This window comes from Anopheles coluzzii, chromosome 2 (assembly GCF_943734685.1).
Source record: "Anopheles coluzzii chromosome 2, AcolN3, whole genome shotgun sequence".
Classification (NCBI taxonomy): Eukaryota; Metazoa; Arthropoda; class Insecta; order Diptera; family Culicidae; genus Anopheles; species Anopheles coluzzii.
This window is the reverse complement of record NC_064670.1, coordinates 106,886,742-106,902,820: the sequence shown is the minus strand read 5'-3', so window position 1 is coordinate 106,902,820 and position 16,079 is coordinate 106,886,742. Positions and strand designations below refer to the sequence as shown.

At 42.9% G+C, this 16,079-nt stretch overlaps 1 protein-coding gene across 18 annotated transcripts in view; it reads left to right on the top strand.

Moving 5' to 3' along the window:
• LOC120950889 (potassium voltage-gated channel subfamily KQT member 1-like) overlaps positions 1-16,079 on the top strand; it is a 162,571-nt gene that overhangs the window by 141,672 nt on the left and 4,820 nt on the right. For 16 of the 18 annotated variants that reach the window (XM_040369304.2, XM_040369303.2, XM_040369285.2 and 13 more), the window contains 4 exons: positions 1,151-1,247; positions 1,333-1,527; positions 1,636-1,787; positions 1,856-2,046. In XM_040369304.2, the coding sequence (XP_040225238.2) occupies positions 1,151-1,247; positions 1,333-1,527; positions 1,636-1,787; positions 1,856-2,046 (635 nt within the window). Of the gene's footprint in view, positions 1-1,150; positions 1,248-1,332; positions 1,528-1,635; positions 1,788-1,855; positions 2,047-3,065; positions 3,213-4,962; positions 6,237-16,079 lie in introns of those variants that run through there. The other 2 variants (XR_005751154.2, XM_040369299.2) reach the window with 2 other exon arrangements.

Here is a 16,079-nt window from a genome sequence, read left to right as displayed (position 1 = left end):
GCAAACTTTTGCTACGGAAAAAAATACAGCTACCAATTTGCAATACTGCTGCACGAAGCGTCATTCACTGCAGTGTGAAATTGTTTTTCGATTGTTTTGTGTTTCTCCCTCTCTCTCTCCCCATATACAACACAAAACAAATCAACAAACTAATAGCGTTCATATTTACCTCCACAACGGCACCATAATGGGATGGAAGCTTTCGTGATAAAAGTAAATTTCCACCAAAATCAATCATGTTAAAATAAAACCAAACTTGGCCAGCCACGGTAGCGCGCGCTGCACGGGAGAAGGGTTCGTCGTCTATTCGCTCGCTCGATCGTTCATTTTTTTCCTCATTTTTTTTTTTCTTTTTTGAAGTGACACTGATGTTTTATTCAGTGTATTCTCGATGCATTTTGCCCGATTGAAGTAACCGAAAAACTTCATCTCTATCACGCTAGACACCGCCGGTGACGGCTGCAACGACTGGTACGGGATCATTATATTCCCCATACAGCGATATCAATGCAACCGTTGCTTTCGTTTTTTTCCCCCTTTTCGATTGACTGCATCCAACCAACCGTCGTACGTTCAATTTCAATCGATACCTTCCATTCTTACATCGCGCTACCCCCGCTTGGGAATATATGCAAACGTATTCGCCCGTTTTTCGAATCAGACGATATGCAGATTGGATTGCATCACGAACCCTTATCTCTATGCGCGCTCTATGCTGTCTAGTGCTGTTGTGCTTGTGCGTTTGAAACAGAGCAAAACTTTCAGCTTCAAACCGCTCTATGTGCAGTATTGTCGCTCTCGTACTTTCAAGTTGGTAATTTGTTTGCATTCCTTTTGTGTGTTTCGAGTTTGCTTTGTCAAGGTTTTTTGTGTATTTCGTTACATTTGCTACTGCTGGCATGTGTTTATGTGTCGATTGTAAGCAAACCCCGTTCTTTGTATGCATCAAACTGCATCAATCGATGCACATACACTCACACACAGCCTCTCACTAATAAATGTCCCGGGGGCTGTGCCTTGTCGGTGCCACTCTCTCTCTATCTCAACGCTATCACTCAACCGTAAACGGGTTCTAACGTTATTTCTTTTCCCCATTTCCACTCCACTCGCGACCGGGATCGTCCCAAACCACTCCAAACCGCCCCTTCAGGTTAGACCAAATTCTTGGCAAGCAAGGATCGAAATCAAAAGATGTGTATGCATCGAAAATTAGTTTAGCTTCGCGTGTAGTGAAAATTGAAAGACAAGTAAGTTAAACAGAGCGTAAGAGCATTTCGTTCCGTTTTTTGTAATGAGCTTTTATTTCTTTTCGCCCTTTCTTACACCATGCAGGTTGACGACATAGAGACAAAGGTAGATTCATTTATAGATTTATACATGCAGGATCGGATGCGTCTTTTATCACTTCCACTACATCCTGACACATCACATTCCAACAATCCAAACCTTCCATCATTGCCACCGAAAGGCGGTGGTGCATCGGCTGTAATCACATCTGTGACAACTAGTTCTAGTGGTTCGTTGAAAGTAAGTGTTGTGCTTTGCATGTTGCCTGCCCGCCAGTTCGAGTGTACTGACGCCCCTCTCCATCTCTATATTGCTTTCTCTCCCCCTCCAAACACACTCGCCAAGCAGCCAAAGCCTATTTTAGTAGATAAACAATTTTCGGAACCGAATTCACCGATTGCGAAAACGTTCGAGGAGCAACCGTTGCAGCAGAAACGTCCACCAATGCAGCGCGGCTTCTCCGATCTGGGGCACAGGATTAAGAAGCGCGTCACGCTGAGGTACGGGGGGCGATGTTGATGATTCCCTTTTGCACGATCAATAATCATTTTGCTTTCCGTTTCTCCAGCTCGATACCGCCACAGTACGTCGGCAACAGCACCGGCCAGCCATCGGACCGGGGCGATGTGGTGATCGTCGTCCCGAACATCGATGCCGAGCACCTGGAACCGGTCGGCATCGAGGAGCTCGCCTCCGTGTGTATCGATACCGAGATCGAGATCGAGCCCGGCAGCCCGAAAACCATCACGGAAAGTTCAAGTAAGTGGCTTGCGTGTTCCTTTCCTTCCGCTTCTTTCCCGTTCCACAAATCACATACGCGCGCGTGTGTGTGTGTGTCGTCTTCGTCGTTACTTGCCGCCTAAACAGCCAAAAACAGAGCTTGCAAAACTGGTTGATCTGTGAAAGTTACTTGTACTGTTAAAACAATGATCAAACAAACAAACAATAACAAATGAAACGGCAACAATATAGACACCGTGTTTTTTTTCATATCCCTTTTTTCTCGCTCTGTCTCATTCATGCTCTCGGTGTGATGATGCTGCAGCAGCGAGCACAGTGTTCGTCGCTTTTTGCGCTATAAACGAATGTTTTGCTAGTGTTGCATTTCACATCTGATCGTCACTTGTACATACATTTTTGCACACACACTCACAGTGTCTCATGCTCTCTCATCCTCCAAATTATTATCCCGTGAGGGATATTAATGACGGTGATAAAGCGTACGGATGGTTTAGGTGAAACGTTAAACAGATCTTTAAAAAACAATATCATTCAAATTAAACTAACAAAAACAAAACAGTTAACAAACACAGCTAAAAAAACTTCATTTTTCAGTTTTTTTATTATTTTTATTTTTACATTGTACTCTGTTTTTGTTCCTGTTTTCCTGGACAACATTACAACTTATTTCTTTACTTGTTTATGTTTAGTCCACAAAACATAATAATTACAGTATCGTGTTTTACTTATCTTTTATCTTGAACACTTTATTTGATTGTCTTAGTTTTATTCAACAATAGCACAATTAACAACAACTAAACAAACAATATTTTTCCATTTGCTATTCCTTAATTTCGTTATGATAATCTGCGCTTGGAGCTTGGATAGGGTTTCGGTGCGTTAATGGAATGTAGATCGACCGTCCAAATCCATCCTATCCATCTCCTTCTGTGCGCCTCTAATCAAATTTGTTTCTCTTTTCTCTCTCTCTCTTTCTTCTTATCAAAAAACAATACAAACAATCCAACCTCGTTGCGAACCGACTCCGCTTGTGTCAGTGTCAGATTTAGAAAACTTTTGCTTTGCTGAGTACTCCACTCGACGAGGATCTCGCATACAGACTTGCGTGTAGGCTTGCGCATCCCTTCCGGATGCAAAACCACCAAAAAAAACAAACAAACAAACAAAAAACCGACCAGCTGCCGGTGAGAATAACTAAAACAAAAACAATACCGCACCTTAAGAATGCAAAATGTGGCTCTAGTGTAAATCCCCACTACGAACGTACGTTCGCTCGGTAGTTGACAGTAGGAAACACGAAACAAAATCACGGTGTGCCCTTCGAACGCATCAAACGTTTCGATGGAACGCCGATTCAATCGCAGGCTCGTTGAACACTTTGTATAAAGCATTTCAATGTACTGTAATGGCTGGATTGTAGTCCACTACCACCCACAAAACACACACACACACAAAACACACCTACACACACACACCCTCTCACACATTAGCTCTCTTTCAACTGCACATCTAATGCGTGCAAGGTAAAGCTTAGGTTCTTAGAGCTCTACCAACTTCCAACTCTTTGCCTAGTGTCCACCGAGAGCGTTTTTCCCACTACCGTTTAGTCTTCCATTGATAGTTGTTGGTTCACCTTGTTTACAGACGATGTATATACAACTTCTCAGCTCCTTTAGATCACTGTACAGTCCCAGCGTTTTTTTTACAGGCACCGTAGGAGCAAGAGCCGCACTTCGGTGTTGGGAATACAAACTAATTTTGCTCACCAATATGGCACTAGAAATGTGCACTTTCCGTCATTCAAGCACATATAAATATTGTAAATGATCTTTTAAAAAGTTTATTTATGATTTATGGGTGGAAAAAATGTTCATATTTTGAAGTGGTTCGCCTTGGTTCGTTATCGTTTTTGATGGTTTTTACAGCGCATTTTATAAATTATGTGTATCAGTTTTCGATGGGATCAAAGTTTAGCACACAATATCGAATTGGCTTTTTTATTTAAATTATTAATCCTATGTGTTAAAACTGATAACATAACAGGAAAATCTGCAACTAATAAGAAAATAAATCTTAAACAAATCATTAAAAAAATCCTTATTCATGGAAAATTACTTCATGATATGGCAGTACGCTTTAGAACCATTACATCAACTCGTGTTTTTAGAAATTGAGCCAATTATATTAACTTTTTTTTTAAGTAAGAAAATTAAACCGTCGGTTCGGCCTCTATTATCGATTTTAACATAAATATTTGTTACAGTTTTAGTATTTTTTTTACTATAATATCATGAAGTATTAAACAAAATATATTTTAAACGATTTATAACGTAAAAAAAAGGATTCTAACGAAAATCATTTATACAAACATGTTCCTTCACGTATCCACTCATCAAGTTCCTTTAAAATCATTTGAACATTGAACATCAATTTTTCATAACTATGTCGATTTATTGCCTAAAAGATATGATATCCTTCTCCTTCCTCCAGTGGCTCTTTTCTATCTGCCACACAAATGAAACATCTGTGAATAAATAAATTGCCCTCCAGTGGTGTCCACTTCGAACCTTCAGTTCAGCTAAAAACACCTGATCTGGTCTGATAAATAGCGCTAGCTTCAAATTCGTTCCCCATTTCTTACCCACGCTCCCCCTACCCCTCTCGCTTTTCTCCCTCACGTGTGCTGTACCTGTTCGCTCACTATTCCCTTTTCGTCTAATCAAACCTTGTCTACCCCATTGTATTGTCACTCCCAATTCGGATGGTTTTGCTTGGCCGCTAAACTAAAACAAACAAAACAACAAAATCCTTTAAATCAAACCGTGAAAAAACAAACAAAAGAGTAAAACAAAAAGCAATCAAATAACGATAAAATCCCTTTCTGCATTTCCATTTGCAAAAAAACAACTGGCCTCTTGCCTTCCTACTTCGTAGCGCCATCGTACGACGACTATAGCTCATCCACGTCGCTCTAACAGTGTCGATGCCGAGGGCAGCCGCGGAAGCATCCGGAACGCACGGGACTTGAAGTCGGCCGCCAATGGGGATGAGTCACTGAGAATCTCTCGCCACGCCACGCGCTTTCATCACTCGATTCGGGGTGGAACAGAGAGCAAATAAACACAGACACAAACTAATGCCAGTCAGGTGGTGACACCCCGCTGCCCCACACTGCTAAACCTGTGCCAGTCCTGGAGGGGCAGCATCTGTTTCTCCCCTTTCGATCCTCGCTTTGCGTACTTGTCGCATTCGGGAACGAATAACATGACGGCAGTCCATTCAACCGTAAGCACGTGGATATGGATCGACCAACAAAAAAAGGATAGCTACACAGTAAACAGCCGCCATTACACCTGCCACAATAAGAAGCACAGCAAAACACAACACGAAGCAGCAAATCCAATAGTGCTGCATTCGTGCATTGTTTCCTGTGCTCCCGGTGGAGAAGGTGTGGGAAATTTGAATAATCGGATAACCTTTGACCCAACCAACGATGGTTCGCTCAGCCCTCGAAAAGGACAGAGGAAAAGCAGAGCTGTGGGTGGCTGAAGCGGGCAGCACCACCATGTGTACCGCACATCGATAGCAGCGGACCACTCACGCACACACCGTCGTCACCGGTCGACCGTGTACAATGTGTGATAAGCCTGCAGAAAGCTGAAAACGAAAAATGGAAATTTTCGTCCCCCACAGTAGGCGCATTACAATTTTCTACCGGCCAAACATTGACAAAAGATGACACAAAACGGGATACTGGTGTTGGGGTGTATTGCTCTCCCATCCCGTCCGTTTCACCAGCTAAGCGGGCGAAAACGACAGAAACAGACGATCAAATCGCTACCGCTTGTGTGTAGTGGACACACCGAAACGAAATCAATACCGAGCCTCTATCAAAGATGTGACCGATGGAAAACACACGTTCGCGTATGAAAGCTACAAAAAAAATTAAATCCACCACCGGACCCTTATCACCGATGGAGGCGCCCGGTGCCCCGTATAATCAGTTAAGCTTCACTAACAAAACGCGCACGTCCATTGATGATAGCAAAAAACAGGGGGCTGCAGGGCCACTCACCTTCAACCCACCTCCCATTCAACCTCACCACCAACCGCTGCTTCCGCCATCGCAAAGCCATTTAGAGAGAGAGAAAAAATGAAAAAAAAACTCTCCCGAAACGCAAGCAAACACAAACATCATCAAAACCATTCGATAGTGAGTCTGTGAAATCTGTTTTCTCGCTCTGTTTATATTTTTTTGTTCCGTTCTACTCTGCCGAAAACCGTTGCCTGCTTTGTTCCTTTCTTTGTACCTGTGTCTGCCTGTCGCTGTGGTGTTCTTCCTGTTCTGTCTATCTTGTTTCTCTCTTTGTTCTTTGTTTGTTTCCTCTAACATTACCTAGCTATGCTCTGTCTCTTTGTATTTCCCGCTCTCTTCTCTCTCTCTCTCTCTCTCTCTCTCTCTCTCTCTCTCTCTCTCTCTTTCTCACTGTTCCATATAGTCTTGTCTATTCGTTGTGTGGTTCTTGTTGTTATATGTTTACACGTTAGCTTTTTCTGCCAATCGTTCTACCATTCCCCACTCCAGCATAATTTGTCCAGCAATCGGTTCGATTGTGCTTCGATGAACGGTGTTTTCTTTTTTTTTCCTGCTGCTCCGGTGTGCCACGCACCACGCAATTTAGTAGCGGCCACAAAATAGTAGCGGCCTGAGATAGCGTTTTATAGGGTCACATTTCGGGTAACACGACCGAATTGGATTAAAATTGAGCAACAAACACAATCTCCATCGTATGGATGTGTGTGTGTGTGTCGGGGTGTTTTGGCCGTTGTTCCTCGTCGTCCGATCCTGTTTTGTTCTAGCGATTGTTTTCGTAAGTGTGTCGTCATTTTCGGTTTGCTGTTGTTGTTGTTCTTCGTCGTTTCTTTACTACCCAATTTGGGCTGGAAACTTCCGGCTAGTTTTTAGGATTTTGTTTTTTGTTTTTTTTTTTGGCATTTTTAAATCGTTCCCCCCTTATCTTTCTCTTCTAATCGGATATTGGCTCGTTTTCGTATTTGGCCTACTGGGCGTTCTTTTTTCCCGTTTATCGTTTGTGGCTGATCATGGTGACCTCGGTTTTTTTTTTTGGGAGCTCCGGGCAAACGGGCGTTTTTGTGCTGTGCTGCCGATGATGGTCGTGGTATGCAAAATTGAAAAACTAATCGAACGTTTTGGTGTTTTTGTTTTTTTTTTTGTTCTTTTGAGTGCAAAAATGGGAAAGCTAAAATTAGACTACCGTTAGAGGGTTTACTGTAGAGAAAACAGCTGTACCTGGTACCTGTGCCCTGTGTTTTAGATAACAGAAATGGGAATGACTGTATTTCCGGGCCTCGTAATGGTTTGCCCTTTTTTACGTGGTAATTAACTGTTTGAGCTTTTTTGTTTCGTTTGAAACAGTTTTTTACAGTTTATGCTTGAGTTGAGTTTAACTGTAACTTTCTCCATTTTGTTGGCTTCGGCATTGAACAATGAAAAGTATGGTAAAATGTTACTGTGCTTCATTGGATTCGATTGAATTCGAAGAGAACTTTTGAAAGTATGTTGAAAACATTGATTTTTGATCATTTAAATTGTTTGTTAACATAAACTTTTACATGTCACTTCTATACTTTTACATTTAATTTCATATAATTATATTTACAAAAGTTTCGACTATTATTCACCTTATAATATATTTTATTTGTGCTTCATATTGATTTTTTTAGTTCAATTATTTAAAGTAAAACAGCCTTTTTGATAGATCGAAAACATTGTATTCAATAGTACGTGGTTTAGTGCACTAAAAAATGTACATTTTAACCAAAAGTCCAACATTTTAATATTGGTTTCTGTCCTTTTTTTGCATCCTTTCGTATTAAAGAAGACTTTCTCTATCAATTTTCACTCGCTCTATTTTTCCATTTTTTTACTATACGGCTAGCAACTTATTGGGATGCAAATGTACCTCCACTGTACCTTGCTTCACTTGCTCTGCTTCCAAAGTTTCCCCACAAACATCGACACAAGCAAGACACAAAGTGAACCACCGAAAATTGGAGCTTTAATCCTTTCCAATCTCTAAACGCTCTACCAAGCTGCACACGTTGCACGATAAAGCCACCGCCTCATCTTAACTCCCCCCTCCCTTTACATCGTCTGTGTCCCGCTGCGCACCATGCCCAAACCATGCTGCTCCCGGCTGATGACGGGTTTTTCCATTCCATTTCACATTTCAATACATTTCACCTTCGCCACTTTGGAATTGGTGCCATCGGGAGGTTGTTCTTTTTTTTTTGCTCTTCTTGTATTGCTATCCCTGCTCCCTATTTATATAGGTCGTGTCATCTGCCTTACATTTGGATGCCCTTTTTTGTTGTCAGCACTCAGTGCACACTCTTGCCAGTCGCCTGCACCACAGCGCACCGATAAATGTGTAAAAATGGGAACAGCATTACCGGCGGCAAGTACGTTACGGGTGCGAGCATGCATGCATGCATGCCAAATCATCTAAAGCGTCGATAGAGCAACAACAAAAAAAAAAACAACCGGGTAAAACTTACAATATTATCACACCGTGCAGCAAGTGATGTGCACCGAACTGACGAACGGGAAAATGATGCCTTTGTTGAGCGTCACTCGTGGCGATGAGGTAACAACTTTTGCTTTCTTTCATCCCTCCCCGAAAATGGATTGATTACGGATTGTTCATCCATAATCTTGAATTGGCAACTGAATATATAGAGCAAGGAGAGAAAAAAAACCCTCCTTTCTTTGTGATACTGATACTTTTGATATGGGAAAACCCGATGCAGACCTTTCGCTCATGTAAATGAGACGTTTTGTTTAAAAATCAAGACTTTGGGGAAGAAATGTAAGCCATCGGGATTGTCCAAGGATTCAAATTGTGCCCATCCTACCCAGAATCAGATGAAAAAGACCAAATCTATGTTTAAACGAAACATCCCATTCCATAACTGACGCAAAGTGTAAGCGAATGAAGCAGGTTTGTCTTGTGTAAAGGTTGCAATTTAATCCACTGCAATCTGTGTACTGCGGCAACCCCTTTTCCAAGGGAATTGGATTTGCCCGTGCCCTTGCCCTATTGCTGCAATGATACAGCACTTCGTCATGCCAGTTCTGACAGGGAACGCAATGCAATTTCTTGCTTCAGTCTTAAACACACTCAGACACACACAGCCACAAGAGCTGAATATTGACATGGACAACCGGATGTTTGATTTGTAACGGGCACCACCAACAAACCATGCCCAGGTGCAACATTGCAGCAACGCTTACGGTTAAAATCACATCGTGTACGTCCGTCGTTGACTTTTAAATTGCATTGTGAAACGGCTGTACTGCAGCCTGTGGGTGTGTTTCGTTCGGTATTGTGAGCGGGACGAACCCTAGACTACGGGTACCCCATTTCGTTCGGTATTGTGAGCGTTTAAACCCATCCTTCCGATGCTATCCATCCAGCTGTGTTCGTTCCGCAGGCTTTAGTGATTTCATTCCCGCACTGCAATAATATGTAAGCGAAGCATGCTGCCATTGATATCGGAACGGGCGATGATTATTGGATCGGTTCGCTGGTCGAATGAAAGCGCTTACCTGGTAGCGCTTGAACCTATACCGTTTCCGATGCCCTTTTACGGTGCGGTACGTGTACAACTACTCTCAGACACACACACACACACACACTCTCTCGAAGCACTTCAATCGAAATACGATGGCCGATAAACGAAGCTAAACAAACCACACGCCACACATCCCTGGAATTCTTTCAACAGAAGGCCGACGGTGTTATTAAACCTTCCAGTTCAATTTACTGAATGCATTACAGGGAAGCAGGATGGTGATCCCAAGGGAACACACCCACATTTCTAGCTCTTTTTTTTTGGGGATGGAAGCGGAGAAATGGCTTACGGGTTCTGTCTGAGTGCTCCCGTTGACTTTTGGAGCACTTCCACACAAACGAACAGGACAGTTATCCTTGCAGGATAACGATAAGAAATTTCATTTCGATTCACTACCTCTTCCTGACAGCTTTCTCCCGTTTTTTTTGCGGTTGGAAGTTGATTCTATCGCCAGACACATGTGGGTAAAGAAATAGATTGTGGCTTTCATCAATAGAGTGTCCCAACTCAGCGCCGAATGAGCCCCAAACTGCGACATAAATTGTGCGAGCTGAATGTCAGCTTAAAAGGTGTCGTCCTCGTGACGGTGTGTAACGGTCTATTCGCATTTCTTGTTGTGCAGACTTATTGCTCGAAGCGTCCGCTTGATTGGACGCTTATTGCGTTACGCTTCGGTTTGACCCACTTTGCTCACCTTGTTTAAGGGGAGGAGCTGCTCAGGTGAGCTGTGCTCCTCACAAGCTTGTGGCTGTTTACCGTACCGCACTGTATAAACAGCTGGCTAGAAACGTACGCTATAGGCTGGGATTTGATCGCCTCCCAAAGAGGATTATTTGATCCTGGCGTGCGATGGAAACGGGCACAGCTGCTGCTCGCAACCTCAACCTCGAGCGATAGTTTGTTATGAATGTCCGGAAGTTGAAAATAAACTTGTACACCATTACACTGTTTATGCATGTGCGTGTGTGGCCTACTTTCATACTTACGCTTCTCCAGCGTCTGTGTGTGTGTTTATCTCCAACCTTTATGCTTTACATTGCAATCCTACACAAACCAAAGTTTGAAAAAGGATATCATCTCGAGGGTATGCTGCCAATCGCCCAGCACTGTACACTGTAGCTCACGGTTCGATAATAATTTGATCATGTTTATGTTTACCTCCCATCCACCCATTCTCCCACAATGGCTAGAATCACAAGCACCACTAGCACCACCCTTCACAAATGGTCTCTCTGGATGTACGGTTCAACTTTGCCATGTTGGCGGCAAGCTGTCATCAACTGCCGACATGAATGGCACATAAGTTCCCAAGACTTCCAAAGCCCGGAAGTCGACAGTCGATAAAATCTAGAAAATTGTACATATGGCTAACACCCATGCTGCTGCTGCTCCGTGCGAAATCCCCCTTTGGGACAGGGGCACAAGATGAAGAGGATGCCCGATCATGCCCATCCAAAATCACAAGAATCACCAACAGGGATGGGCGAGGTACAGAACAAACGAGTCCATCGTTTGCCACAACTCAACCCTTGGGAGCTGGAGCTTCTCTCTGGAGCTTTTTTTCTGGCTGGGTGGGGGTTTGATGTGTGTAGCCGTTTCCGTGTAGCAGAAAGGGTCGAGTCGGTGGCGAGTGCCTGCGGTAACCTCACAACCTGGTTGCTGTGGTTGGCGTTTGCGGTGGAATGCGAGCAAGCAGTGTTTTCGGTATCACAGCATCATTAGAGTACATGCTACCGGAAGGAGCATAACAAACCCGGAACATTGTTGTTTCTTGTTGCCGTTGGAACTTGTTTCGGGATGCGTTGCCGAAGGATGATTTTAAGCCAGCTGCCAGCTGCTTACGGTCGGTAGCTAGTGTGTGTGTGTGTGCTTGATTGGTTACGTGTAGGGATGAGGAAGGGCCGGTGGGATTTGTTCCACCGGTGTAGAGAGATTGGGAAAGTAGTTGTTCTTTCTCTGGATGCAGCCATGAGTGCTTGTGTACCCTGTGGATGATGGGTTTACTCCGGTAGCTATTTGTCAGGCAAAACAGGTTGGTAATTATTTTTATGTAGTAACATATTTTAGTAGCTAAACGAGGGGCTAACGAGGGGGTTTTAAAGGTAGCATTGAAAGGTTTCTAAGCGGATTAATAAAGTAGATGGAAATCACTGTGTATGGGACTTTTCGTCACTAATCAAAGGCACTATACAGGCTGACATATTGGAATGCAATTAACGGATTTCGAGAAAAGAGAAAAGAACTACAAATACAGCAATGGAAAATAGTTTTAAAGTCATATTACTTTATTCGTTTCTTTGAGAAGTCTTGAAAGCTTTGGTCTTTTAAGAACGTAACGCTTTGTCTGGTCTGTCTGAGCCCAGAATGGTTTCTTTGGGAAGAAAACAGAACATATTTGAGCAAAAATAGGAATAAGTTAATTGTTTTTCCTTGGAAATTTATTACTTTTTGGCTCGTTTCACTCATATACTTGTTTTGAATACTAAAATAAATTCATTCTTCATCTGAAAAATGATCTTGATTACTGCTTTCTATAGCTACTTTTGCATTAGTAATCTTAGTACTTTTGCAAATACTGATTATACAAAGCTATAGGGTTGTACGTTCTTACTATAAAAGCTATTGTGCATCATGGGTGCAGCTAAACACACAGCTAAGCCCTGATAAGACCTAAAGGCCGGGCTACATTGATCGTACTCGCAAGTGTAATTTCAATTTTCACTAGCGCATCTGGCGGCGGCTGACCGAAGCATTTTGCCAAACAATTTGGAGTCGCCTCAGAAAATACGTTATTTTTCCATGTTTTTTACCTTAACTGGATTGGAAAAGCTTTGTAATTGATAGATAAATATGTTGTGCGAGTATTTCAGTAGTTTCCCCATCAAAAAACGATAAAAAAAAACTAATTAATTTTGAGATCCAACACGACCATTCCCCCCACCGACCAAAAAAAGCTTCCACCAGCCGCCGCCAGATGCGCTAGTGAATATAAAAATTACACTTGCGAGTACGATCAATGTAGCCCGGCCTTAAAGGCCGGGGGACATTGTGCGAACTCGCTAGTGCAATTTCGATTTTCACTAGCGCATCTGACGGCGGCTGACCGAAACATTTAGCCAAACAATTTGAAGCCGCTTCCGAAAATATGTTATTTTTCCATGTGTTTTACTTAACCTGGACTGGAAAATCTTTGTAATTGATAGGTGAATATGTAGTGCAATTATTTCAGCCATTTTTGCATCGAAAAAGTGATGAAAATAATACTTTTTTTTTTGAGATCCGACACGACCGTTCCCTCGATGATCAAAAAAAGCTTCCACCAGCCGCCGCCAGATGCGCTAGTGAAAATCGAAATTACACTAGCGAGTATGGACCATGTAGCCCGGCCTTAATGATGGGTTGCTTTATTTATTAATGATTATGTGACCTAAAATTGTGGTAAGCTCCACGAAACATCACACTCATAACGACTAGCAATGCAATACATAAAGGTTTGCATTTTTGTCCACCGAAAGAGCCATTATCGCATAAAAAATACCCCATTTCTAAACGATCTAGGCTTTAGTTTTAGCACACACACAAGCAATTCAACAATGAGATGTGCTTACAATTCCATTATTCAAGATTTACATTCTCTGTTTTCAAACTCTATCCTTATGCCAATAAATCGCCCATTGTATCGATTTCTAAAGGCGCACTGGATTGCATATGCTTCTGCCGTTTTTATTGTGCCGCACAACATCCCCGAAAGGGCCATTAAGGGCTAGCGTGTAACAAATGCTTGTTCTTTTTTATTCTATTTTTGCTCCTACCACTTCATCTCTTCGCCTGGTGGTGAGAAGAATGGAAGAAATGCAAAGTGTGCCGAATAGAACTCAATTAAACATTTATAAACCGCTCAAAAAGCGTTGCCGACGCAGAGTGGACGCGGTGGTACGCGCATCATTTATACAAACTATGAGTGTATGTGTCTGTGAAAATCCGAGTGCCGCTAACGATAATGTTTCCCACAACCACACACACTAATGTCAAACAAAGTTTCAGCGGGCCACGGTGCTGGAGCGCTCGGCGCACTCCATTCTGGTAGGCGAGTCGATTAGTTCTTTGCCGAGCGCCGGCACCAACGTGCACATGCCAAGATGGAAGATAATGGTTTTGGAAACAAAGGAGCGGGTGCTGGAGGGACAGGGAATGGGAATGGAACGACTCAAGAAGCCAGCAGCCAATCCTGTAAAGACTAATTAATTAGCTCGTCTCACAAGTGTAACGATAAACGCTGCCACACATACGCCCAATACCCCGGGCACAATGAACTTGAACGTCACGGTTTTGGAAAGGGGAAAGAGAGTAAGATAGAGAGAGACAGCTTTATCTTCAAAATTAAACCCTCCCACACCCGGGGGTGGGGTTGGAGTGTAAGTGGAATTTTAAGCTGAACAGTAGAACGGAGCAGAGCTGCATAAAATTTAATGAAGATATATATTTCCTACGAACTGCTGCGCTACCTCCCTTTTGGGGCGGCAGCAGTTAGCAATGGCAGTGGGAAGAAAGGGTGCGTCACGTTGAGCATGAAATCCTCTCTTAGGATAAATCGCACCTTCATGTGAAATTTGTAACTCCCGCAACATGCCGGAAACGGTTCGCCGTGAGGTGCCGTGCTTTTACAAGCTAAATGATGTTTTATTTGCCTGCCGGTTCGACCATAAAAAAGCCCGTTGCCGCTGAGTAAATGGCGCCAATAAATCTTGAACCAGAGGCTCAAAAACAGCTGAAGATGGTTTTTTTCCATCATTTTTCCAAAAAAGTCATGTTTGCCCAAAAATCGAAAATAAAAACTTATCAAATCATCCTCAACTTTAACCGATTGATCCGGCTGATCGTCATCAAAATCGAACTCACCCGCGTTCATGTATTCGTAATCGTAGCTACCCTTCTTCACATGCCGTCAATATTAATTTTTATCGAAGGCCATTTGGTGAGCGAACGAGCGCTTCGATTGGCCACAAGAAGTTGGCAAAATAAAATGTGACGAAGGTCTACAATAAAAAGAGCAACCCTCAACATCGCTTAACGACATTCATTCACGTGCATTCTTGGGAAACGATTATTGAAGGGTTTTAATGGTTCTGACGAGGGGCCGGTTTCGGGGCCGATTTCGCCCAATAGCTATCGGCGCTTAGATTTGCTTCTGCTTGTTGTTGGCTTTTCTTCGGAACAAAACTCATCCGTCATGGTGGAGCTGGAAGCGCGTTTGTGGAGGTTTCGGAAAGCTGTGAATGAGTTTCGGTTTAAAAAAGCGGTTGTTTTTAGCGTTCCTTCTCCCTGAAACGGTGTGTTTGGTCCTTCCCCGTCATCCAGCATTGTGCATGTACGTGTTAAGTGTTAACCAGATTCCCAGAAACTGTGGTGTTTTGTTGTTTTTGTTTTAATGTTTCCCCGTAGGAAGAGAAAGCCGGTGCTAGCAGCATCGTACATACAGTAGGTGTGTTTGTTCGTGTTTTTGTTTTGTACATATGTATATTAGATTACCTTTTACGGATGTATTTGAAGCCCCTTCTTTACAATTGGCACCACTTGTTCCCTGTTCAGAGAACGTGTTAATGAGCGGTGCAACACTCGTCGGAAGAGATTTTTCCACGGCAAAGGCTTCGAAATCGATGCGTGCTTTCCGAGTGCTAAGAGCATTTGGAGTGAAATAAACGCTTCACTCGGGATCGCTGTTAACATTTTATGCACGCATTTTCCCCATCCCGCACGAGCCGAGAGCACTTGACGGACGAGAAAGCACAATCTTTCCTCCCCATCAACGTTCGTTTCATCCTTCGAAAAAGCTCGGCTTCACACGGCCTACTTAGTGTGCGCGCGTACACGCGTTCGCCCGCCTTCTCACGGAAGCTGTTTTGCGATGTTTATGACTGAGTGTTTCAATGTTATCCTTCGGTTCTGTGTATTTCACACCAAAAACAAACAAAAAAATGCAAAAAAAAACACTTTCACCCTTCACACTCCCATCTCCAAAGTGTAAAATTTTGATGTCAATATACGTGTTAATGTGTGTGTTTCTGTTCTAAGCTTAAAAGGGCTCTCACAAAACGAGCATAAGTGCCCAATCCTCCCGTTCTTTCACCAAACACGCGCCTACACTTTCCTCCCCCACACGATGTGTCACGATGTTTTGTTTTGTGCTCACTGTTTGACGTATTTCACCATTTTTTTGTTATTTATTTCATGTTTTAATTGTCGTACAACAAATTTTAAAAGCAAATCAAAAACACCTCAAAATACACACATGCACGCTCACGTACACATACACAAGCAGCACACAAACAGGAAGTATTGATTCGGTGTTAGGATAGAGCCAGTTCTCGGGAACCGATACCGAATACCGATTAAGT